Source organism: Macrobrachium nipponense, chromosome 39, assembly GCF_015104395.2.
Source record: "Macrobrachium nipponense isolate FS-2020 chromosome 39, ASM1510439v2, whole genome shotgun sequence".
Lineage (NCBI taxonomy): Eukaryota > Metazoa > Arthropoda > Malacostraca > Decapoda > Palaemonidae > Macrobrachium > Macrobrachium nipponense.
The window spans coordinates 36417370-36441884 of NC_061099.1; the positions used below are offsets into that span (position 1 = coordinate 36417370).

At 39.1% G+C, this 24515-nt stretch overlaps 1 protein-coding gene across 1 annotated transcript in view; it reads right to left on the minus strand.

The window, feature by feature from the left end:
• Window positions 1-19084, minus strand: part of LOC135210416 (uncharacterized) — a 64157-nt gene extending 45073 nt beyond the window's left edge. Inside the window, exons 1-4 of the mRNA XM_064243317.1 lie at window positions 18684-19084; window positions 15558-15630; window positions 5336-5429; window positions 2641-2873 (exon numbers count right to left, since the gene is read on the minus strand). Of these exons, the coding sequence (XP_064099387.1) occupies window positions 2641-2873; window positions 5336-5429; window positions 15558-15630; window positions 18684-18725 (442 nt within the window). The 5' untranslated portion in view covers window positions 18726-19084. The remainder of the gene's footprint in view (window positions 1-2640; window positions 2874-5335; window positions 5430-15557; window positions 15631-18683) is intronic.
• Between the last annotated feature and the right edge of the window lie 5431 nt (window positions 19085-24515).

A 24515-nucleotide genomic window follows, 5' to 3' on the forward strand; every position in this document is an offset into this window, starting at 1 on the left:
TAGGGCAGCGGAAGTGTGGTCGCGGCAGCGCGGCAACCACGAGCGGCGGCGGCACGCCCCCCTCTCGGTACGGCGAACGGCACTTCACAGCGGCTGTAGGCAAGACTGTTACCACGTGAGGCGAGTACACCAGGTGAGGAGGGACGTCGTCACCTGGAGCGTGGTCACCACTCCATGGGTGACCGCAGTAGGCCCAGACATAGAACCGCAGCCCGTGGACACTAGCACGCCCTGCAAATGGAAGGACGCCCATACCTCACCAAGGTCCACCCTCGTGGCAGTAGCACCTGCGGAAATAACAGTAGTAGCGAAATAGTGGGGGGAGTCCCCTCGCGCGGGGGGGTGAGCCCTCTCCGAACGAGTGGAAGACCCGAATACAATTGTACATCGGGCACCGAGCGCCCTCCCCCGCGCTCGACGGATCGGGCGAGGAGAAGAACGCAGATAACCTCCCCCCCCCAAGGGGAAGGGCCATCTGTGGGAGCTGAGTGGGGGGGGGGTTCTCGTTCCCCACCCCCGCACAGCACCCATGTACCCAACAATAATAATAAGAGCCCGAGAGCAATCGTGCCCTCGGCCCGAATGCAAGGGCATAAGGATCAATTCCCTGACTGAGCGGAACTTGAACCAAATAAATATTGATGCAATCAATAATAAAAGGATAAAATGAAAAAGAATCTTGCATTACGATTCACTTCACAATGAATAAGGGCCGGCGATCGAGCGCATTTGCGCCCTCGGTACCGAGCGCAAGGGTAAAATGGATCCATTCCCGATTATGAATGGAAACCTTGATCCATAATGAATTGATGCAATCAAAAAATATATATGAAAATGAAAAAGAATACTGCGCTTGCGATTCACTTCATACAAATAAAAAGGGGAAGGATCAATTCCCGGGAAATAGCGGAAACATTGATCCAAGTAAACAATGCAATCTCAATAAAATATGAAAATGAAAAAAGAACTGACTTGCGATTTCACTTCATTCAAATAAAAAGGGGAAAGGATCAATTTCCGGGTAAGCTCGGAAACTGATCCAAAATGAGTAATTGCTACAATCAAAATAAATATATGAAAATGAAAAAGAATACTGTACTTGCGATTCCACTTCCATACAGAATAAGTTTTCGTGCCGAGCGCATTCGCTCCGGCAACGAGCATACCAGGTAAAAAAAAAAATATAAATGAAAAGGAGCACCTTACTACGATTTTGTCATCTACAACATTTCCAACCCAAAAATATACGCTCGGAGCGAGCGCTCTCCCGCCCTCGGCACCAAGCATACACAATACGAGGATCATTTCTGGGAAAATGAATTCCCGCACTTACGCCCTTCAGTCCCGGCACTCAGGTAATCGGAGGGCGTGGAGAAACCAAGATCCTTTAATTCACAATTGAATTCAATGGAAATAAATATGAAATGATTGTACTTACAATTCAGTTTCACTAGATAAATAGAAAAAGAAAAACACAACCATGCGAAAGCAACGACGATGAAGCGGGCAGAGAGCGATGATACACGTCCATACGCCAGCAGGCCGAAAGCAAAAGTGGTTTGTTTACCTCCCAGTCGCGCGCGCGCGCCTGTCGGACAAGCAGTTAACTACCGAACCCCTTGTTCGAAAGCTTACGACCTATCCAGCTGCCACTAGTACCTTCCTATTGTAAAAGGACCGAAGGTTTGTATGCCGTGTCGGAACAATTGTATTTTTCATAACTAACAAACCTTCGGTCTTAACATTAGGACCTCTTGCTGTTCTCGGATGCGTCACTCAAAGGTTGGGGAGCCCACATGGTGGAGCTGATGATTTCAGCGAAATGGAGTTGCAAGGACAGAGAATGCCATATAAACATATTGGAGTTAAAAGCTGCGTTTCTGGCACTCCAGGAATTCCGGGAGAGGGTGAAGGGGCAATCAGTGGTATTGATGTCGGACAACACCACAGTAGTAGCTTACGCAAACAAGCAAGGAGGCCTGGTATCTCGGCAGTTGCACATGATAACAGTTCAACTTCATCAGTTGGCTGTAGAGAATTTAGAAGACGTCAGAGCCAGATATATTCCAGGTAAAAGAAACATAGTGGCCGACAAGTTGAGCCGGAGGGATCAGATCCTAGGAACGGAGTGGTCCTTGCATCAAGAGGTAAAGGACAGAATGCTCATATTGTGGGGAAAGGCCGATCATAGACCTATTGTGTACCAGGTACAACAAAAAGTTGGAAGTGTATTGTTCAGTAATCCCAGACATAGAGGCAGTAGCAGAAGATGCGCTACAACACCCATGGGATAATCTGGATGTGTATGCATTTCCTCCATTTTGCCTAATCCGTCAGGTTCTGAACAAGGTAATGCGGTCTCAGAACCTCAAAATGACTCTGGTAGCGCCTTTACGGCTGAAGGGAGAATGGTTTCCAGATCTGTTGGAACTCCTAATAGACATGCCAAGAGTGTTACGGCAACATAATCACAAAATACAAACTGAAATATTTTCTATACTTTAAAATACCTTTCACAGTTGTTAATTAACAGTAAATTCCTTCAAAATGTGATTAAAAGATTAAATTTTACTCTTTATTCTCTGTTGCTAATTACCTACATTGATAATTCAGAAGGCACAATTAAATAGAGCACTGTACCTGTAATTGTAGGACTTATTGGATGATTGTTAACATGTAACAAAGGATGAGCTAGAGAAGTATTTGAAGGGTGAAGTCCTACACCCGGTGGAGGTAAATTTATCACTGGGGTCAAAGGAGTAGATGGTGTTGGAGGACCAGCATCTGATTCACCATCAGCACCAATATCAGAAACAGAAGCGACCAGTTCTTGCAAAAAGTCAAATCGTTTATCTGCCATGATGCACTGTTTCCTGTTGTTGAAAGAGACAACTAATGAACTTGTAAAACTAAACACATCTGAGTTAAAACAATTTGTTTCCATAGTCTCCATCAATAACTTATGTCCAATTTTCATCTGTCAGCTTTCAAACTTGCATTTTCCTTGGTGCAAAACAAAACAGAGTTATTCAATATATTTTTACTATATAACAAATACTTCTACTTCTTTGGCTGACTTTCATGGCTCATTTTGACTTGTAGTTGTGCTTTCTGAACATACATTAACCCTTCGATTATTTGTTTTTCCAATATCTACAAGGTAATTATGTGTACTTTTTGGTGCTTATCTGCACCAAAGGGCTTAAATGCAAACAAAGCCACACACTGTATGAATGATATGGAAGAGAATCAACTATTCAAGAATGAGAATCTGAGGCAGTGGAGTGTTGTAGCCTCTTACTAAATGAACCAATCTGTTGTGTCCACATTTACTATTCTCATTATTGTATTATTTTAAATACTTGAAAAGTGTGTTAATACATTATTCATCCTGAACAAAGTAGTCTACCATTAATAAAAAATTTTGTATCTATCATTTTTACCACTTCATTATCTCACACTTTGTTGCATAGTATTCTGTGACAGAGAAATGCTTGAATGTTATTAAGTACTGAACAGTACAGTATACTGTACTGTACGTATATCATTATTACTTATGTTTAGTAGTACTATGTAAATAGTTTGCTCTGAAAAATGTAGCACACTGATTCCTTCACATACATGAGAGTTGGGTACCTGTATCATTTACATATACTAAAAATTTATGTTGGTAAAATATACACAATCAGAACCTCTTAAAAACATTTGAAACCCTGTTCATGACTTTATAAAAAAAAAAAAAAAAACTTACAGCAATGATGATAGCATGAGCTATGTGTAACTTACATAATTCGTTCTACAGTCCAACCTCTTAAACCTAGCACTCCATGGGCCAGCAACACCCATGATCCAAACCTTTTTTGAATCAGCTACCATTATTTTTGAGCAGCTATACGGGCAGCACCATGTTTCAGTTTTGGGATTTTTCATATTTCGGAACTAAAGCTTGCTCCATAAATACACAAGCAGTTCAATTCCAACATAAACATTCTGTGAAACTAAAAATATGCAGCTTACAACAGAACCATAATTTGCATATTTACTTGCGTATCATGCCATCATTAAAATTTTGTCCAAAACCATGATTTCACACACATGATGTTTAGTTCAAGATGTATGTTCAATAGATTACACGAGAATAGGCTTTCTGTGCCGGTCTCAGTTTTGGTAGATACCACTGATAATGCATATTAATATCTGAGTTGGCTTTTAACTGGAAGCAAAATTTTGTTAGATGCAAATCCTCGTACATTAAATCAAGCTTACCAATCTTGTGACTTGTCTAAGAATTCAATACTATTTCTTATGATTAACAACCACTTACTACTGCATGTAAGACACAGGCATAAACAGCAGCAAGTACCGATAAAAAATAAATTGAGAAACAGCCATTTGCTGATGTTAGTTACTGTAACTAACAAGTTTTCTTATTAAGGGTTGCATTAAAATTGTTGACTTGTTAAAGATGTACAAATTTTCACTGGTGAGATCCATAAATAAAAATAAGAAATTGTTATGGAAGTATGCCCTAAATTTACATTTGTAGCTGTGACTGGAGAAACAAATAATGAGCAGGCCACAAAGTGTTTAAGAAGAAGCAAAAGCATCATCCAATATACAGGCAAAATCATAGTTTTACTTCCTTTAATTTAGTGCATTTATAAATAAAGTACTACTCTAGTGCATTCTTAAACCCAGCTCATAATTTACAAATAGTATATATGTACTCAGAATTTGTTACTGATTTTAGTTCTTATCTGTTATGATATTGTGTGAGCTGTAATTATAATTTTACAAATTAAAATAAAGATATTTATTAGGGAAAAAATGCATAACTTGGTCAAATTTATGATTGTCTTGTAAGAGGCCCCACAAAGGGGTTGTAAATAAATTTGTTAGAATTTTGCATATCTTCCTCTTTCTCTTTCCATTATGTTTTTCTTAAATTGGTTGACCTCATCCTTGGCATGTGGTGCTGCATACGTTTTTTTTTAGCCCGGCTCTTGGGGTTAAGACAACATTTTTTCTTTTAACATAAAGATCTTTAAGCAGATTATAATCTGATAACATCAGATATGCTAAACTACCCTCTTATTTTTTATTTGCTTAAATGCCATTCTTTCTATTAACAGAAAGCTCTTCAAAACGATATTACTCAAACAACATTGTTGGTAGGACTGTTCATTCTAAACAAAACAAAAAATTTCACGATTTAGGCAAAATACTTAAAAACCTACACAAAATAAAGTATATTTCATTAGTTTTACTTTAATGATTCTAACTTTCATATTGCAAATTGTTCTCAAACTAATTAATATATCAGTTGTATACTCACAAATGGGCAGGGGTAAGGGTTCGGGCATGACGTGCTGTGGTGATCTCTCCAGCTCTGCTTAACAGTGACTCCACGAACAATTCTAAACCACGCGGTACTCCAATAATTAAGGAAAATCTCCACATAATTACGGTTAAACTTGAAATTATTTACCTAAATTTCACAATAATTCTTAAATGCTTTCAGCAACTGCTGTGATGCTATAATTCTAAAGTACTAGAAGTAGCTGAAAATGGAATAGTAATTAAAGAATTTTTATCATAGAGGGAAGATAAATAAAAGGAAATTTAATTCCTTTACACACTAAAACGCACTAAACAACAAATAAAAAAACAAAAGAAACATAAAACAGCAATAAAAATTCAATGTTTTTTATAGTTTTGAAATATACCAAGTAATATTGATTTCCAATATAAACCTATAAGAGGTAATGGGGAACGTACCTTTTATATACATCTATCAACCAGAAAGAGAAGATAAAAAAAGCCTCTCTTTGTTGGACCAGGAAGATATATATTTAGGTATCCTGAAATGATATTTACTCAGCATTCTTTTGCCAAGTGAATATCTCAATAGCTACTCCAAAAATTAAGTCAAAATGTACGTATTGCTTGCAGGCTTTCAGAACTAAGAAAATTACTCACACTTTCAAATAACTTATATCAAAACCTTCCTAATACAAACCAGATGCCTGCTGCCCGAAAATCTAGCAAAAGGGCTCCCCAGCTTTTTGTGCAGGAAATTGTGAAAACAATTCCTTGAGCAAAAGGAATCATTTCTACTTTTAAATTATTGGTGTCCTGCAAATCAAAGGTCTGCTACCACTTTGCCCGTAACCTAAATTGAAATATTTTCTAGTTGTACATATTATTGCCAAACCTGACTTGCGTAATTGTAATTGCAGAGAATCAATCCTGCATGAACTGTAATGATAATCATTTTGAGATCAAGTGACATATGGGTAACTGATACAAGTTTACACAATTATCATTCAACTCCTCAAGCATTACAAAGAATTTTCTGAGTGCCTCTGCATGTTAAACAAAAATATCCATTTCAGTGATGACCTCAGTACCAAGGACCAATACTAATCAGTGTCCAGATACCTTCTTAAGCTTTTCCTGTTTGTAAGTGATCAGATCATTAATGATGCTGAAACCTGAGGAAAGAGTGCATGGTGGTTAAGTGAACAGTACAATGGGACTAATTTGATTTTTTAAGGACTATCACTACCAGAAACGCACAATTGGGGAGGGAGTGGGGGCATTTTTTTATACACCACAACTACAGCCTTTGCTTGAGGAATTGATCCAGACAACTAAAATCAATATAGGAAACCTTCACATGGGTAGCCAGTTATTGGAGGAATGATCAGCATGCTGGATAGTAATCAGCACTTACAAGTCTGTAACAGCATCAACAGGATGGGGCAACAGGAGTCAGGTATGACCTCCTCCCTCAAGAAGTCTGGACAAGAACAACACGTGCTGAAAGCCATGTCTGACAAATGCTTCCCTTGATCATCAAAACCATATCTATCAGTACAAAAAAAAAAAGGGTTAAAGAGTAAGAGAAGTGAACAGATCAACTTAGCTGGGATAACATCGTTGCTCTAAACATGTACAGTTACCATTACATGCTAACAGGTGTGTACAAAGTCCCAACCCACATCAAAAGACCATGAGTCTGAAGGAATCCACCAGTGAGGTCACCTCGCCTGTTATTTAAAAGCTGCCATTAACTTTCAGTTATACCTGCATGGTCAGCCTATGCAGGCAAACAATCACCACTTATGATAGTTTTTCCTCAGTCCCCTGCAGCAGCCACTGTGTCAACAGACGATGCTATGGTTATATGTACTAATTGGCTTCCTGCTAGCATAAAAAAATTCATAAATATCAAGTAAAATGTCCAATGAAAGAGTGATTGAAAAAAGAAATTAAATATACTCCCATGTGAATATGAGTTTAAATTTGCCCTCATGGACTTTCAGAATGCTTATTGAAGATTTTATGAATGAAGGAAGAATTCCATGGCAGGTTAATTGTGTTAATTAATTTAGTAATTGTTTTTTTAATTTCAAAGTTGACTTATATGTAGTATAGGCCTAATAGTATTGTTTTTCTGTATATGTATAGGCCTAATATTTTCCTGTTTCATTAAAATGCTTAATATACTGACTTGTTTAAACTTTAAGAATGGCTTTATGATGTGTTACGAGTCAACATCCATAGTTTACTACTGTTTCTGTTTCATTTGTGTGTTGATTAGACTAATTTCATTGGAAAACTGGCTTGCATGGGATGCGAGCAATGCATAAACATATGTAAGTCTAATGGTTTGTTTTTTTTTTACAGAAAGTAGTATACATATTATATTTTGTTCTCATTTTAAAAATGAATTATATATATGATGAATAATCATGAATAGATGCATTATAAGCCTAATCTTATTTTATGTCATAGTACTGCCCTTATGAACATTCATTCATTTAAAAACTGACTTGCATATACTACGTACTGGCATAGTTTACAACCATGAATAAACATGCATAGGCTTGACTGGTTACGAAAGCCTTTGGATTCTACTTGCCCTAGCAAAGTCTCATTCATATAGATCTCAATGAAATCTACAAGACATTCAGGAATAATGCTGCCACTTTCAGCCTTCATTATACTTATACAATTATTTTTCCTGTGGAAAAATGATATTGTTATTATACAATAAAGTTTTATACATACTTACCTGGCAGATATATACTTAGCTATTTGACTCCGTCGTCCGACAGAAATTCGAATTTCGCGCACACGCTACCTGTAGGTCAAGTGATCTACTTACCTGCCGCTGGGTGGCAGGACTAGGAACCATTCCCATGTTCTATCATATTTTTTCTATACCGCCTGTCTCCTGAGGGGAGGTAGGGTGGGTATAATTTTGTATATCTGCCAGGCAAGTATGTATAAAACTTTATTGTATAATAACAATATCATTTTCATACATTTAACTTACCTGTCAGATATATACTTAGCTGATTCACACCATTGGAGGTGGGACAGAGACAGCTAACTACAGAATCAAACAGGAATCACAACTATCGTTGTAGGTAATAAATAAATAAAACCTTGGTTCCTACCTGTTTAGACTGAAGACTTCATGAATAGAATCCAGGAGTCTAGTCAGTCTCAAGAGCCTCAGCGAGATATTGATCTATGGCTAAGAGTTCTTGTGGTACTGCCAAAGGGGTCTTACCCGCTTACTTGGTAGATCCTGGAAGGACTACGTCAATGGGTGCTTATCCACTTACTTGACAAGACCTATACAAGGAGCACAACATCGATCCCGATCACCTCAACCTATCCATGTTAGTTCTAAGATTGCAAGAAGTTATCCCCTAACCTCTTGCAAACAACCACAAACTCGAATCACAAACATTCATACAGTAAAGTACAAAAATAAAAATAAAATTAAAAAAAAAAAATGTTTGTACAATCTAGCCAGTAAGACGTCTCTTGATTCCCCCACTGATCCAAACTAGGACGCCCGTGCGCCACCGAGCATACTAATCAGCAGAAAAAACCAACAACTCGTCTCACAAGGTAGATCTATGTACTATCAAAAATTAGAACAAATACAAATTTTTCTAAGGATCGTTATGTGCTCCCAGCCCCAGCACTGTATCGGCTGATACAAAAGGACCCAGAGAGAAACACTTTTCATATGTTACTTTAACGTCTTGAGATAGTGTGATGCGAACACTGAATTACACCTCCAGTAAGTCGCATCCACAATGTCTTTTAAAGACATGTTCTTCTGAAATGCTAATGAAGTGGCTACCGCTCTAACCTCATGAGCCTTCACTCGGAGAGTCCTGAAAGAGTCTTCAGTGCAGTTATTATGAGAATCCGTAATAATGCTCCTCACAAAAAATGCTAATGCATTTTTTGACATGGGTCTACTAGGATCCCGAACTGCGCACCACAGGCTTTGTTTACATCCGTTTAGTTCATTCTTCTTCTTTAAATAGAACTTCAAAGCTCTAACCTGGACATAAAGATCTTTCTAATTCCTCTCCTACTAGATTTGAAAGTCCTTTAACTTCAAAACTCTTTGGCCAGGGTTTTGAAGGGTTCTCGTTCTTGGCCAGAAACAGAGTCTGGAAAGAACAAATTGCCGCATCACTCTTAAATCCTACTCGAGAATCTAGAGCGTGTATTTCACTAATTCTCTTCGCAGTCGCTAACGACAACAAGAAAAATACATTTTCTCGTTAGATCTCTAAACGACGCGTTGAGAGGAGGTTCAAATCTACTAGATGATAGAAATCTCAAAACTACATCTAGGTTCCAGTTAGGAGTGCGAGGAGAAAAGGTTTTAGAGGTTTCAAAAGATCTAATAAGATCGTGGAGGTCTTATCTTCTGCAATTCTCAAACCTCTGTTCGAAATACGGCAGAAAGCATACTTCGATAACCTTTAATGGTAGAAACTGATAATTTTGATTCTTCCCTAAGGAAAATCAAGGAAATCAGCTATGTTGGTCACAGAGGTATCGGAAGAGGACAGTTTATTCTTCTTACACCATCTTCTAAAAACATCCCATTTGGATTGGTAGACCCGAATAGTTGAAGATCTCCAGGCTCTAGCAATTGCTTTTGAAGCTTTGCTTGAAAAGCCTCTCGCTCTGACAAGTCTTTCGATAGTCGAAAGGCAGTCAGAGCGAGAGCGGGGAGGTTTTTTGATGATACCTCTCGAAATGGGTTGTTTGAGAAGATCTCTCCTGTGTGGAAGAGATCTTGGGAAGTCCACTGTCCATTCCTGTACCTCTGTGAACCAATCTTGAGACGGCCAAAAGGGAGCGATGAGTGTTAGTCTCGTCCCTCTTGATGCCGCAAATTTTCTTAACACCACTCCTAACATTTTGAAGGGGGGAAAGGCGTAGGCATCTAGGCCTGACCAGTCCAGCAGCATGGCGTCCACCGCTATCGCTCTCGGGTCTTCCACTAAGGAGCAAAAGTTCTCTATCCTTCTGGATAGGTAGGTGGCGAATAGGTCTATATGTGGACTGCCCCACAGGGACCACAGAGCTTGACACACCTGAATGTGAAGGGTCCATTCTGTGGGGAGAACTTGGTTTAACCTGCTTAGCCTGTCTGCTCTGATGTTCTTTCTCTCCTTTCACGAATCTTGTGAGAAGAGTCACTTCTTTTCTTTTGCCCAATACAACAGCTCTTTTGTTATATGGAACAGAGAAAGAGAGTGAGTTCCCCCTTGTTCTTGATATAGGCCCAACGCTGTGGTGTTGTCCGAGTTGACCTGTACCACTTGACCTAACACCTCTGTCTCGAAGGCTTTTAGAGCTAGAAGAACGGCATAAAGTTCTTTGGAGTTTATATGCCAGTCTAGCTGATCCTTCCTCCATTGGCCTGATACTTCTTTTGTCCTAGAGTCGCTCCCATCCTTCTCTGAAGCGTCTGAGAACAAGATTAGGTTTGGGTTCCGAACTTCTAGAGACAAGCCCTCGTTCTTTTCTAAGGGAAAAATCCACCACTTCAGATGATTCTTTACTTCCAGAGGAATACTGAAAGTGTCTGAAAGCTGCCCGTTCTTCCAACTCCAAATTCTTCTTAGGAAGAATTGAAGAGGGCGTAGGTGGAGTCTTCCTAGCGAAATGAACTGTTCTAGTGAGGAAAGGGTTCCCAGAAGACTTAACCACTCCCTCACCGAACTCCGTTCTTTCTCTAGGAAGCTCGAGATTTTCTGTAATCCCCGAGCAATCCTTTCCTGGGACGGAAAAGCCCGAAAACCCCGAGAATCCATCCGAATCCCCAAATAGACTAAGTTCTGAACTGGGGAATTCATCTGAGATTTCTCGAGGTTCATGAGTAATCCTAACGTCTTTGCTAGGTTCAAAGTAGACTGTAGGTCCTCCAAACACAGTTTCTCCGACTTGGCCCGGATTAGCCAATCGTCGAGATACATTGAGATGTTTATCCCTTCTAAATGAAGCCATTTGGCCACGTTCCGCATCAGATATGTGAATACCTGAGGGGCGGTCGATAGGCCGAAGCACAAGGCCCTGAATTGGAAGATTTGTCCTTGTACAACAAATCTTAGATATTTTCTTGACGATGGGTGAATCGGAACATGAAAGTAAGCATCCTGAAGGTCCAGGGATACCATCCAATCTCCCTTGACGTAGGGAAGACAGAACTGAAGCTGAAGTCTCCATGGAGAACTTCTTTTTCTCCACGTACCTGTTCAGGACGCTTACATCTAGGACGGGTCTCCATCCCCCCGAAGCCTTTGGAACCAAGAAAAGGCGGTTGTAAAACCCCGGGGAGAATGGATCCTGCACTAGCTCTATTGCATTCTTGTCCCTCATCAACACCACCGTCTGAAGGAGAGTCTCGTTCAGTCCAGGGTCCTTGTAACTCGTCGACAAATCCTTCGGAGATGTTGCCAAAGGAGGTCTGTCACGAAGGGAATGATGTACCCCTCTGTAGGACAGACAGAGTCCAGGGATCTGCTTCTCTTACGGACCAGGCATCCAGAAAGTATTGAAGTCTGGCCCCTACTTGTGCTTGGAGGACATGGCTGCTATTTGCTCTTTTTAAAAGAGCAGAAGGAAGACCTCCCTCGCTTGTCGAAGGGTTTTCTCTTCGAAGTTGATCGAGTTGAGGGGGCTCCACGAAAGGGCACTACTGGAGTACGAGCCACCTTCTTCTGAGTCGTAACTGCCGGTCTAATTTTCTTTGTAGATTGTACAAGAAGGTCCTGCGTAGCCTTTTCCGACAAGGATCTCGAAACATCCTTCACTAAAGATGAAGGAAACAGATGTTCTGACAGAGGTGCGAATAATAGAGCGGACCTCTGAGAAGGAGAAAATCCTTTCGTCAGAAAGGAACTGTAAAGAGATCTTTTCTTTAACATTCCAGATCCAAAAAGAGCCGCCAACTCACCAGAACCATCTTGCACAGCCTTATCCATGCAAGATAGGACACTGTGCAAAGTTTCTGGATCAAGAAAATCTGGCTCACTCGTCTTCTTAGCCAGCACCCCAAGAGACCAATCCAAGAAGTTGAACACCTCTAAGACGTGAAAAATTCCCTTAAGGTGCTGATCTAATTCCGACATACTCCAGGACGCCTTTGCTGAATTGAGAGACTGTCTTCTCACATACTCTACAAGACTCGAGAAATCTGAATCTGCAGACGAGGGGAGCATCAATCCCATCGCCTCTTCCGTCTTATACCAAATGCCTCTTTTCCTTGTCAGCTTGGAGGGTGGAGAGCAATAAACAGTTCTCAAAGTTTCCTTTTTAGATAAAAGCCACGAATCTAAAGACGGTGAGGGCTTTCTTCATTGAGATCGCCGGCTTCATCTTTAAGAAAGCCAAGGATTTCGGGGTTTTTGTGCTCGAAAACAGAGATCTCGGCGAAGGAGCAGCTGCGGGACTAAGAGAATCCCAAACTCCTCAAGAAGTAACGAGGCTAAAACCTTCCTTATAATTGGAAAGTCCCTCGTTAGTTGAAACTTCTTCCTCAGAAATCTCTTCAAGTTCAAGGTTAGAAGGAGATCGCTCTTTCCTGAACGATTCTCTATCAAGAGAAGCCGCTCTAGGAGAAATGTTTCTAGTAGGTGAAGGACTACGAACAATACCGTCCCCACAACTAGTAGAGGCCTCAGTCTAGAATAATCCTCGCGTCTGGGATGGGTCTTCACCTTCTGGCTGGCGTCTTGCGACTTGCAGCGTCCTCGCGTTTACCTGGCGCCTCTCTCCTGGGAGGCGTCACGCCTCTGGTTGACGTCACGCGCCTTGGAGCGTCCTCGCGCTTGCCTGCGCTCTCTCCATGAGAGGCGTCACGCTTCTAGTTGACGTCTTCGCGCCTCGAAGCGTCCTGGCGCTTGCCTAGCGCCTCGCTCCTGGGAGGCGTCATGCTTCTGGCTGGCGTCACCCGCTTTGGAGCGTCCTCGCGCTTGCCTGGCGACTCTCTCCTGAGAGGCGTCACGCTTCTTGTTGACGTCTCGTGCCTCGTAGCGCCCTGGCGCTTGCCTGGCGCCTCGCTCCTGGGAGGCGTCCTGCTTCTGGTTGGCGTCACGCGCCTATCTCGAAGCTCGCGTCTTCTTGGCGCCTCGCGCTTGGAATGCTCGACGCGCCTGGACTGGCGACTCGCGTCTGGAAAGCGCTTCAAGCCTGGCTGACAATTCGCGTCTAGAACACTCGACGCTCTTGTCTGGCATCTCGCGCCTGGAAGGCTCTACGCGTTTCGTTGGCGTCTTGCGTTTGACAGGAGAACGGATCCTGCTCGGCCTATGCAAGGCTGATGAATCCGATTCCAAATCGGAGGATGACAAATTTCTATGGCGAGTCTGAACCCTCGATAGCCTAGACTTCTTAATAGGCAGGAAATCGTCTTTCCTTCTGGGAGGGTCTTTTGACAGAACTCCCACAAGAGAAGTGATGGAATCCTGCATAGTGCGAAGGATTCTTTCTTTTAGTCTCTTCATTATTGTCTACCCTCGGTTGTTTAATTACTGAATGGTCCTCCTCTTGAAAACGCTCAGGACTTGAAGTAATCCTGGGTTCATCCAAACGTCTTTTCAGGGGGCGAGAAAGATCCGCCGATCTCTAACCTCTTTTAGGTGAAGAATTCTCCGAGGAGGAGAAACCTCACGCAGAACGCTTTTTCTGTAGCGTTCTCTGGCATTCTTTGTGGCGATACAGAAAATGCCGAAGGGACGTCTGACTGTTGGGGATCCTCCACAACCTCCTTACGGCTTTGTTTCGACATTCCTTCTCCTCTGGGCTTGGGAGCTTGAAAGAGGTCTAGGCCTGGGAGCGTTGTGGAGACAATCAAACGCCCCCTCCACTGCACTGGGGACACTTAAATCACTATCCACAGCACTATAATCACACTGCTTACCTTCAATGGCCGCCATTTTGGTTTCCATTTTCCGAAGGGCGGCTTTAAGATTCGCAATCTCAGATGCCGAATCTGTGGGTTCTAATAAAGGAGCAGGTACATTAGATGGGGCAGTAAAAGGAGAAGAGGGTATAATATTACTGATAACCCCGCTAGATACAGAACTTGACAAAGGTTTGGAAGAAGACCTCCTCACCCTGTCTCTTTCTAACTTCTTCAAGTATGAAGTTAGAGATTTCCATTCTTCCGCACTCAAATCCCTGCATTCATTACAAGTATTACCAAAAGAACATTCATACATCCTGCATTTCTTGCAAATAGTATGAGGATCAAGCGATGCCTTCGGCATCCTAACTTTACAACCCACATTCACACACATTCTCACCACACTTCCAGAATCAGACATCATGTTGAACAATCCAAATCAAATTCCAAAAACGGTCCACAATCGCGTATGCCAGTACAATCAATGCAAATACGTCACCGAGAAGTCCAAACGAAGATCAATTGCGATGCAAAATACGAATCCAGCCGGAGATACCCACAACGATGTTGCCAGTATGGCCGACAGAAAAAATATGATAGAACATGGGAATGGTTCCTAGTCCTGCCACCCAGCGGCAGGTAAGTAGATCACCTGACCTACAGGTAGCGTGCGCGCGAAATTCGAATTTCTGTCGGACGACGGAGTCAAATAGCTAAGTATATATCTGACAGGTAAGTTAAATGTATGAAAATCACAAATTATATATTTAGTACTATACTTCTCTGACACCAATATCAATCAACTAATAAAAAACAAGTATATAAATCTGATACATCATTAATTTAGGTATATATTTTTAAATTTAATAATACTCAACAGTGTTCTTGACTGGTACATACTATCTGTCCGGGCACTGAACTGAGCCAAAGAAGTTGTCCAACAAAGTTATCTAACCACATTAACACTGAAGTGTGCCTGCACAGGCCAGAGGCATATCAATTGCAATATCTGCTCAGGTTGCCTGCACAGGTGGGAAAAACTACAGGTTTGTTCACATTAGCATTCAGGTTTGCCTGCACAGGCATAACTGAATATTAGTGGCGGCCTTAACCCGCACTAGCAAGGCAACGTGAACTCTGTTAATGATCAACCTGCCTTCAACAGCAGAAAGGTATTTGTAAAGCAATGCTTTGTATTTTCCATAAAATACTTTAGATTAAGGCAGACAAGCAATCTCCAAGCAAATCAAACCTGCTTTGCTTTATTAAAGAAAAATAAATAAATAAATAAGCGTGTCAATGTATTAAAGGATATAAATAATAACAGGTACAGCCGCAGCAACTTTGCCTACTTCTTCATCCGTTTGCATTATTTTCTTGATTCTTGCCTGTAAAAGATAAATACATTAGGGGAAATTTTAAAAATTACTTTGAAAGGCAGAATTTACAAAACACTACTCTTAAGATAAATTACAACACTTAACTGATGTTAAAAAATAAAACTCTCAAATGTTCACTTAAGTTCCATTGATACCAAGCATTATCTTACAAGTCTTATTTTACTGATTAAGATAAAGAAAGCAGATTCAAACTTTTTTACCATGATAATTACCAATGTGTGTGTGTGTGTGTGTGTGTATGTGGGGAGGGGAGGGAGGTGATAACATACCAATTAACCATGATAATTACCAGTGTGCAGTGTTTGTGTGTGTGTGTGAGTGATGACATACCAATAGAATGTCTGGATGAGTGTCTGTGTGATACCATACCAATAGACCACAATTAACAGTATGGATATGTCTGTATGACAAAATACCAATAGACCATGATAATTACCAGTGAGTGTGTCTGTGTGATAACATACCAATAGACCATGATACAGTGGGTCCCCCTCTCGATAGCAGATCAGCAATCATGCCTTCAGTTAATCATGGGTTTTTCTGTGGAACTTATCTCTAAATATATTGCGGAAAATTCACTACTTCGCAGATTTTTTTTTGTAGAATTTCACTAATCACTGTACTTTCATTTTATATTTGTGGCAATTTTTTATGACAAAATTATTTATACTAATTTTCAAATAATATATATTAATGTAAACACGGCAAATCTCTCTCTCTCCGATCCAGTGATTCATATTCCATTAAAAGATATGTATGGTACAGAGAGAGAGAGAGAGAGTATAGCTATGGAGTATACCTAATAATGGATAGATCCAAGTAACTCCTAGTACTAAACACAACAAAATACATTTGACCCCGCAATCCCTAGTGGCTTTCGTATTCGCGGAACGTTCCTTGCAGTCCATGTGGCGTTGTGACTTAGAAATACCTAATAGTAGGCTATTGTCTTGAGAAAATAGCCAGGTAGTGGGATTTGCTAATCTTGACATGATGCATTTCATTTACTCTTGTATTCCGACAGGGAGCACTTAGGTCCTAACCCTTACCCGAAGCCATGTCTAGCCTACTAGGTTTGGAAGGATCCCAGTGGGAAAATGGGTTTTGGGATCCCTTTGAGCAATTAATTTAGGGGAGCAAGTGAATATCTGCGGACCGCCAATTTTCAAAGGGAAAAAATATCAGTGGACCATGGATTTTCAAGGGGAAAAGTTTGTTAACCTGTTAAGCGTCACCCACATAATAATACGTTTACCGCAATCTACTCGGTAGCGCCTTCAACGGGATATTACGTTCAAGACTTTAACTGTGCTTGTCAAGCCGTCAGCCCCGTAATAATACGTTTACTCGTATAGAAAGTGTAGGAACATCATTTGGTAACACTCTCAGCACACGGGAAACTTATTTCCAGCCTGGCAACTCTTTCCTGGTGGTCGCTTATGCTAGAAAACTGCCTGTCCCTGTTGGTTTTATTTCAATACGCTTCGGCCGTTTATCGAGGCAAATTGGATTTCGCGTCTTTCACAATGAATGTCCCAAAGAGGAAGCGTATTTCTTCAGGTGAAATCAATCAAATACTAGATGAAGAGTCTGATATTGATAACCTATTTGATGATGAGAGCTCTAGTTCTGAATCCTCCAGTGATGATACAAACTTTTCTTCCAATAGTGGGAGTGAAGATGACTTTTCTTTGCCGAGTGACTGGACTCCGAGAGAGAGAGAGAGAGAGATGAGAGAGAGGATGAGAGAGAGAGAGAGATCGAGAGGAGAGAGAGACGAGAGAGAGAAGAGAGAGAGGATCCAGAGAGCAGAGAGAGAGAGATGAGAGAGAGGAGAGGAGAGAGAGAGAGAGAGAGAAATTTCCTACACTTAATTACAGTATGAATAATAAGCATAAAAATAAATAAATAACTTTAATTTGAAAAAAACTATCATCAGTGCTATGATCGCTGATTACAAAAAAAAAAAAAAAAAAAAAAAAAAAAAAAAAAAAAAAAAAAAAAAAAAAAAAAAAAAAAAGCGTGACGGTACGTAGCAGCGAGCTCATCCGGGGCGGACGCTTAACAGGTTAATGGGTGCTGTCAGTAAGAATGTGGTGGAACAGCACTTCGTGCCTTATCTGCATATTTAAATATTCTTGGCAAGCTCAGTTGTTCTGGCAAGAGGTATTGTTTTGCTTCGCGCGCTAGCCTCAGGGTCAAGATCAACTGGATACTTAGGCCTAGATAGGAGCTGTAACTGCGTACCACGGATATACAGACTACCCAATCTGGGCAATTCTAGGCAATAGGTAACTCCGCACAGACTGCAAGGAACGGTCTAGCAAATATGAAAGCCACTATGGATTGGGGCATCCAATGTATTTCGTCTTGTTTAGTACGAGCCCATGGGGGTTAATTGCAGTTGACTATCCAAAAATAATGGTAAATTCTTAACTGAAAAACCCAAATACTAGCTAACCTACTAGGTATAGGAAACTGTGATTTCCAAAGAAATAACCGACGCAGATTTATTAGGAATAGGGGAAACAACCGAGTGGACTAGCTGATCCAGCCTTGGCCGCTTGTTGATCCACCCTCCGAAAATGTAATTTAACACGTCCTGACACTGAAGATGGGCACGAGTCACGAGTCATCGGTGGTGGAAGCAACACCTCGAGACCTCAACTCTCCTTTCGAAGTTATATAAGCAAAACTACTTTTTCAGAGGGTGGATCAACAAGCGGGCAAGACTGGATCAGCTAGTCCACTCGGTTGTTTCTCCAACATCTACCTTAATCTGGGACTCGGTACCACCAACAAACTGGGAATCAAAGCAGAACAACTTGCTGAGTTTTGACATCAAGCTGAACCCTAGCCTAATGTTAAAGTTGCCTAAAATGACCCATGCCATTGATTAAAAACCATCAGGGTGCATTGGAAACAAATCAACGTGAAATTCGTTCACAATAAATAACCAAAAATATAGTAACATAAAAGCTTCAAGTATCGACTCTCAGCCATTGCAGTGGTGGCCAAGTTTAGGCTTGGGCTCTACTTACTGGAGGGAACCTCGAGTTGAATTTCTTCTTTTTGCCCGGCATGATGGACGTAGGATGGGTAACCAGCGAGAACTGCCTTCCAAACGGGGCTTGATCGGGCCACTCGGCGAGACTTCAAAAAAAGGAGGCTAAGTTGCTGCCTTTACCTTAAGGCTACCAAAATCTCTTTAGAGATAGGCTAAAAAAAAAAAAAAAGTTTTTGCAACAAACCATACACTAGACACACTTCACATCGAACGAGTCACTTGAATAGACGATATTCCACACAAACGCACGATAGGCCACTTCTCGTTGCAAGTTGGAACGGAAGTTTTAAGATAAAATAAAAATGCGAAAACGAACTGGACTACTTTTGAAGACCACCGATGGGGGCCTCCTCGAGTGACAACAAACTTCGTTCTACCCACCAGGGCGACGGAATTCCGTAGTGGTTCTCATATATTTTACTAAATGTACGAAGATCACTGCTATTATTGATTTTTTTTTAATAAAGCACCTTCTTTGGTGATTGTTTGAACCTGTAAGTTGTTGCTGAATGATAAACTTGAGTCATTTTCAAACAATTTGGTCAGTTCATACATATGAATTGTATCTGTGCTTATGAATGGAAGGACGGAAAATGACGTAAAGAGATCGCCTGGCGGCAAATGAAATAGTTTTTGAATTTTGAGGTAGAGCAGACGTCGGGTATTTACCTTAAAAGTACTGATTATTATTTTTATATTTAATAAGGTGTTTTTATCCTGTGATGCTAAATTATTGTTGATTATAATGAGGGCAATATATGTCAGATTGAGTGATGTGGCTATTAAGATCAGAAATAAGAGATATAAGGGGAAAACAGTTTGATTGACATGTCAGAAAAGCTGTATTAATGATTGAATTCAAGGGTTTTAATTGGAACCATTAATAATGAGGTGGTTTTAAATGATGATGAATCAAACCTCCTATACTAATTTAACTGTTTTGCAGAGTATGGAATGAGGAAACAAAGCTTGATGACTGGAAACTGGAAGTGACAGCAAGGGTACCAAAATGTTATCTGACCGAAAGTGGCAACGATACCTTTGAGTCATTGTATACATGAGTGGTTGTTCGCAATATACTGGAAAATGAAACTTATAAAGCGAATTCTAAACAAGGTGGGTAGGAATTGAACATCCTTATTACTAGTTTGGAAGTTTAATTTGGTCTTATTTCTATCTTGGCTATTTTAGTTTATTTATAGATTTAAGGTCATATCTTTTTCCTCAGTTTTGAATTTAATATTTAAGTTCTTGTCATTAATTATTGAAATTTGGTCATTCTCGCCATATTTTGATCATGTATATTTTTCTTATTGCTGTTCCTACGACAGGGACATTTAATTCATCTCCTTTTTTTCTTAAAACATACACTGTACTGTATGACTCAAAGGCGACATATTATGCTGGGGTTGGATGCAGGATAACCACTCTGTCCTAGTAATGTTGCAGCACCAAGGAAGCCCTTCCCTTTGTGAAGGAGTCTCTGGAACCAGGACTTCTCATGCCGCCTACTGAGACCAACTGCAGTTGCCCTTGTTTGATCTCATAGTGGTAGTAAATTCAGAAACATCTTTAACAGACATGTCTGCAAAGACAATAATTGGGGGTCTGACATTTTATTAAGAAAATTCTCAGCCCACGCAAGGAGAAACCATCTGTGAAATTAGTCATCTCGTCTTGGTAAACCTGGAGTGACGAGATCAGGCATAATGTCTATCTGTAATGCCAAGTTGCTGTAGAATATGGGATTCCCTCAAAGGTCTCCCTCATTCTTGGCCATTTGACAACAGCAAGTGTTGTCCTCACCAGAGTTAACAGATTTCACTCTTTTGGAGCATACAGGTTACACCTAGTTACATTGAATTGAATACAGAATTTATGCCAATGGTAAAGTTCTGGGACCTGGGGCGATGATCACGGTTCAGAGAACCTTAAGTAATGCCTATATTGCAAGTAATGGGTCATTCCAAACCCATAGTGGTAGGTCTTTTGACCACAAAACCTTGTATGCCATAATTGTAGCAGTAGCAAGGTGCTTGTCCTCAGACAGCTAGATCAGGAAATTCTGAATGGTTTCAAATGAAATTTCAACTGGGCTCTAAGTGTAGATGCATCGATGACTTTCCCTTCTTACTGTTTGGGATGGAAGAATGAAAGCAACCACACTTGTACGTACTCTAATTCTTGGGGGTGGAGAAGCATGCCATCTAACTGCCATCCTTCACCTTCTAAAAACAATCCACACCATGTCCAGATACGTATGCCCTCTTGTCTCCCTGCCCTCACTGGCAAGAAATTACAAATAGCAAATTTTAAATGGAGTACCTATTTTTCCTATTTAGTATACAACTCATAGCAAGGGGCTAGATTTGTTAATGAAGAACAATATACGTATGACCCATTCAGTGAAACACTTGTACAAATAATGAGTTAAAGAGGTTCTAAATAGGAGAAAAATACACACTGATTAAGTAGAATCATATATTTACATATAAATAAAAGCCATAGGTTCACAACCTCTTCATCTTTGACCAAGCTTATATGATTTTTTTAATTATTCTACATTAAACTGTGGGTTTTCCCCTATGAAATGCCAAGTGGAGTTTGTCTCTTGTTTTGATTTTGAAATTAATACCAAATCACTCTTGGTGATGGATAGAATAATTCTAAGAAATTTTATCATAAACAAAAACAAAAGTAAAATATGAAATTCATCCATTTAAGGAAAATCCTTTAGTATTTCTTACTATAAAATATTTCAGAGGATTACATTCTTTTACATAAAATATATTTATAAGTTGCAGACAATGTTAAAAATGCTAATGTTTTTCCATCACCATAATGATCTTGGCTGTCAGTTTTTAAGAAATTCAGCTGTAAAGCTGATTATATGCTAGTCAACAAAAACCTGATGCATTGCATGGTGAAAAAAAACTCCACAAGTTGGTTTCTTGGTACAGTGGAAAAATATACATATGAAACATGGTAAGGCCTTGACTCCAACCCATGGAAGTGAATGCTTATTTGAGATTATTTCTGAAAAGATCAACAAAAGTCGAAAGACTAATCTGGAATGTGTGAACCCAAGTGATGTTCATGGAACCATCACAATATACATATGTGACAGAGAACTGCTTCATCATACAGCTTTTTATCACAAGGAAGAAAATTAAGAGAATAACTACAAAGATTTTAGTAATATTAGAGCAAATGATTTCCAATACCTCCTGTTTATATTATCAACATATAAAATCAAATGTATTGTCTATTCATAGAGCAATTGTTAACTCTGTTTAAAACGACTTTCATACTTTATCATACAATACAAAATATTATGTACTGTAAATTTAAAAAGAATGTTGCAAACCCATAACAATGATAATACATTACAAATACACTGTACTTATTAACTTTATGAACAAATACAACTAATGCACTTCAAAATCCACACTCCAACTTATTAAAAGACTTTATTTTTCCTTAGGGCTTTTTGCAGGAAAACACTATGCTATATGAATTTACAGTAGATAAACAAGGTCACTACATTTTTGTAAAAATTTATTACTAAATAACACTCATTTATAAAATACAATAGGTCAACAAAACAAAGAAGTAGTTGTGTATCTTCTTGGTGAAAATATTTCTCACTGGTCTACTATTACTGAACTTTAGTGCATTGCAAATTATACTGACTTTTTTCTATCAGTACACAAGTATCTGGTAAGAACATCAACAAGTATACTGAAATACACATTATTTCAGTGACAAATTTTTCTACATGCTTTTTCCAGTTTTGGAACCAAACCATGAAAGAACTGCAACAGAAATATAATCAAAAGAAAACAGGCCCAAGTACTGACTTGAATTCTCCTTAACACCAGATTCTGTGTCCGTTAGCATTATCAAACATTAAGAAAATTAAATGATATGAAGTGCTCAACTGGAACCCAAAACTTTTCCTATAAATATTTACTGCCACTTGACTTGATCACTCTTTGTACTATTTTTTTTTTATACCAGGGCAGTGCACACACAGCTGTTGACTAATTATAATCTTGAGAATTAACTAAGTAAAGGATAGTTGCAACTACTAATTGTGTTGTGTTTGAGTGCACTACATGTGACTCTTAAACACATTAGAGTAGTGAATTAAACCAAACCAGTTAAACTTCTTAACTCTCATTGTACTGGCTTGAAGGATTCTTTCCTAAATGGAGGTAGGCCCTAACAGTTTACTTTGTGTAGTCATTAACAACAGAATTAAAACATTTTTTTCCAGACAACAGTTCTCCCAAATTATGAGTAAACGAACTTGCTATGGAATTACAAGTACACACTGAAAAAGTTATTACATCATCTTGAATAAACTTTTAGAATAAGAAACCATGAAGGGGTGATTGCAATTGTAAATTTAAATACAATACCAGTGGGCATTTTAAAAATGTTTATTTGAATTTATTAAAACAGATAAAAGATGTGATACTCAACTAATGAATCAAATTTAATAACTATGCTCTGTTCCCTCCTTTATTTTATTTGCTTCCCTTGGGTTTTAGTGTTGCACTTAGAACAAGGTAGCAATGTGATGCATCTACTTGCAAAGCTATATGTAAAACAATGGCACTCTAGTATGGTTCACCATGGCACACACACACATAACCATAAGATTTCACCTTAAAGATGTACAAACAGTGTAACGTTAAGCTAGTGGAAATAACAGCTTCCAAAAATGAAGTTCCACTGCTAGAAATAAACTGAATGCTCTGTCCACATCAAGTTGAACAGCTAAGAATATATCAAGGACATGTCATCTTTATGTTGATATAAAAAATAATCACAATTTCATGCAAGTAGATACTCTGGTACAGTATTAAAAGCAGTACAATTAAGTAACACACTTCAACATGAAATAAGCCATTTTATAATAGACAAAGTCATACTTAAGTAGTTATTAGTTGTAATTATGGTTGTTTAAAAAAAAATAAAAACTCTGTGATACAAACATAAATGAAAATTAAGATGCTTTCCACATTGAGTGAAAGTTATATCCTCAATGGTCAGCTGGATTTAGATAAACAATGCCTTTAATTTTTTCAAATCAACATAACCATTACCTACATTTAAAAACACCAGCACTCAAAGTATTGTATTTTTATTTTAACTCACTGCCACTGAAAAATTCATCTGATGCCTGAATGATAAGTAATAAATTCATTCCCCAAAAATCCCAATTAAATTTCGTGTCAAGTATTAAAAGTCCATACTCTGCATAACCATAAATAACATTTATTACAGCATATATATATGTATGTAATATATAATTATACACAGGCAGTCCCTCGTTATCAGCGGACTCTGTTACTGGCGATCTGGTTTTTATGGCGCTCATCTAGCGCTGATTTCCAGTTATTGGCACCAATACAAACCTGACAGAGGTGCCATTAACTGATTACCGGTGCCAAAACCCCGGTTATCAGCGCCAAAAATTGCTAATTTTCGGTTATCAACAATTTTCACTCATCATCAAGCCGTCAGAACAGAACCACCAGTCATTAACCAGGGACTGCCTGTATAATATATATATATATATATATATATTATATATATATATATATATATATATATATATATATATATATATATATACAATATATATATATATATATATAATATATATACTATATATATATATATATATATATATATATATATATATTATATATATATATATATAATATATATATATATATATATATATATATATATATATTATATATATATATATATATATATATATATATATATA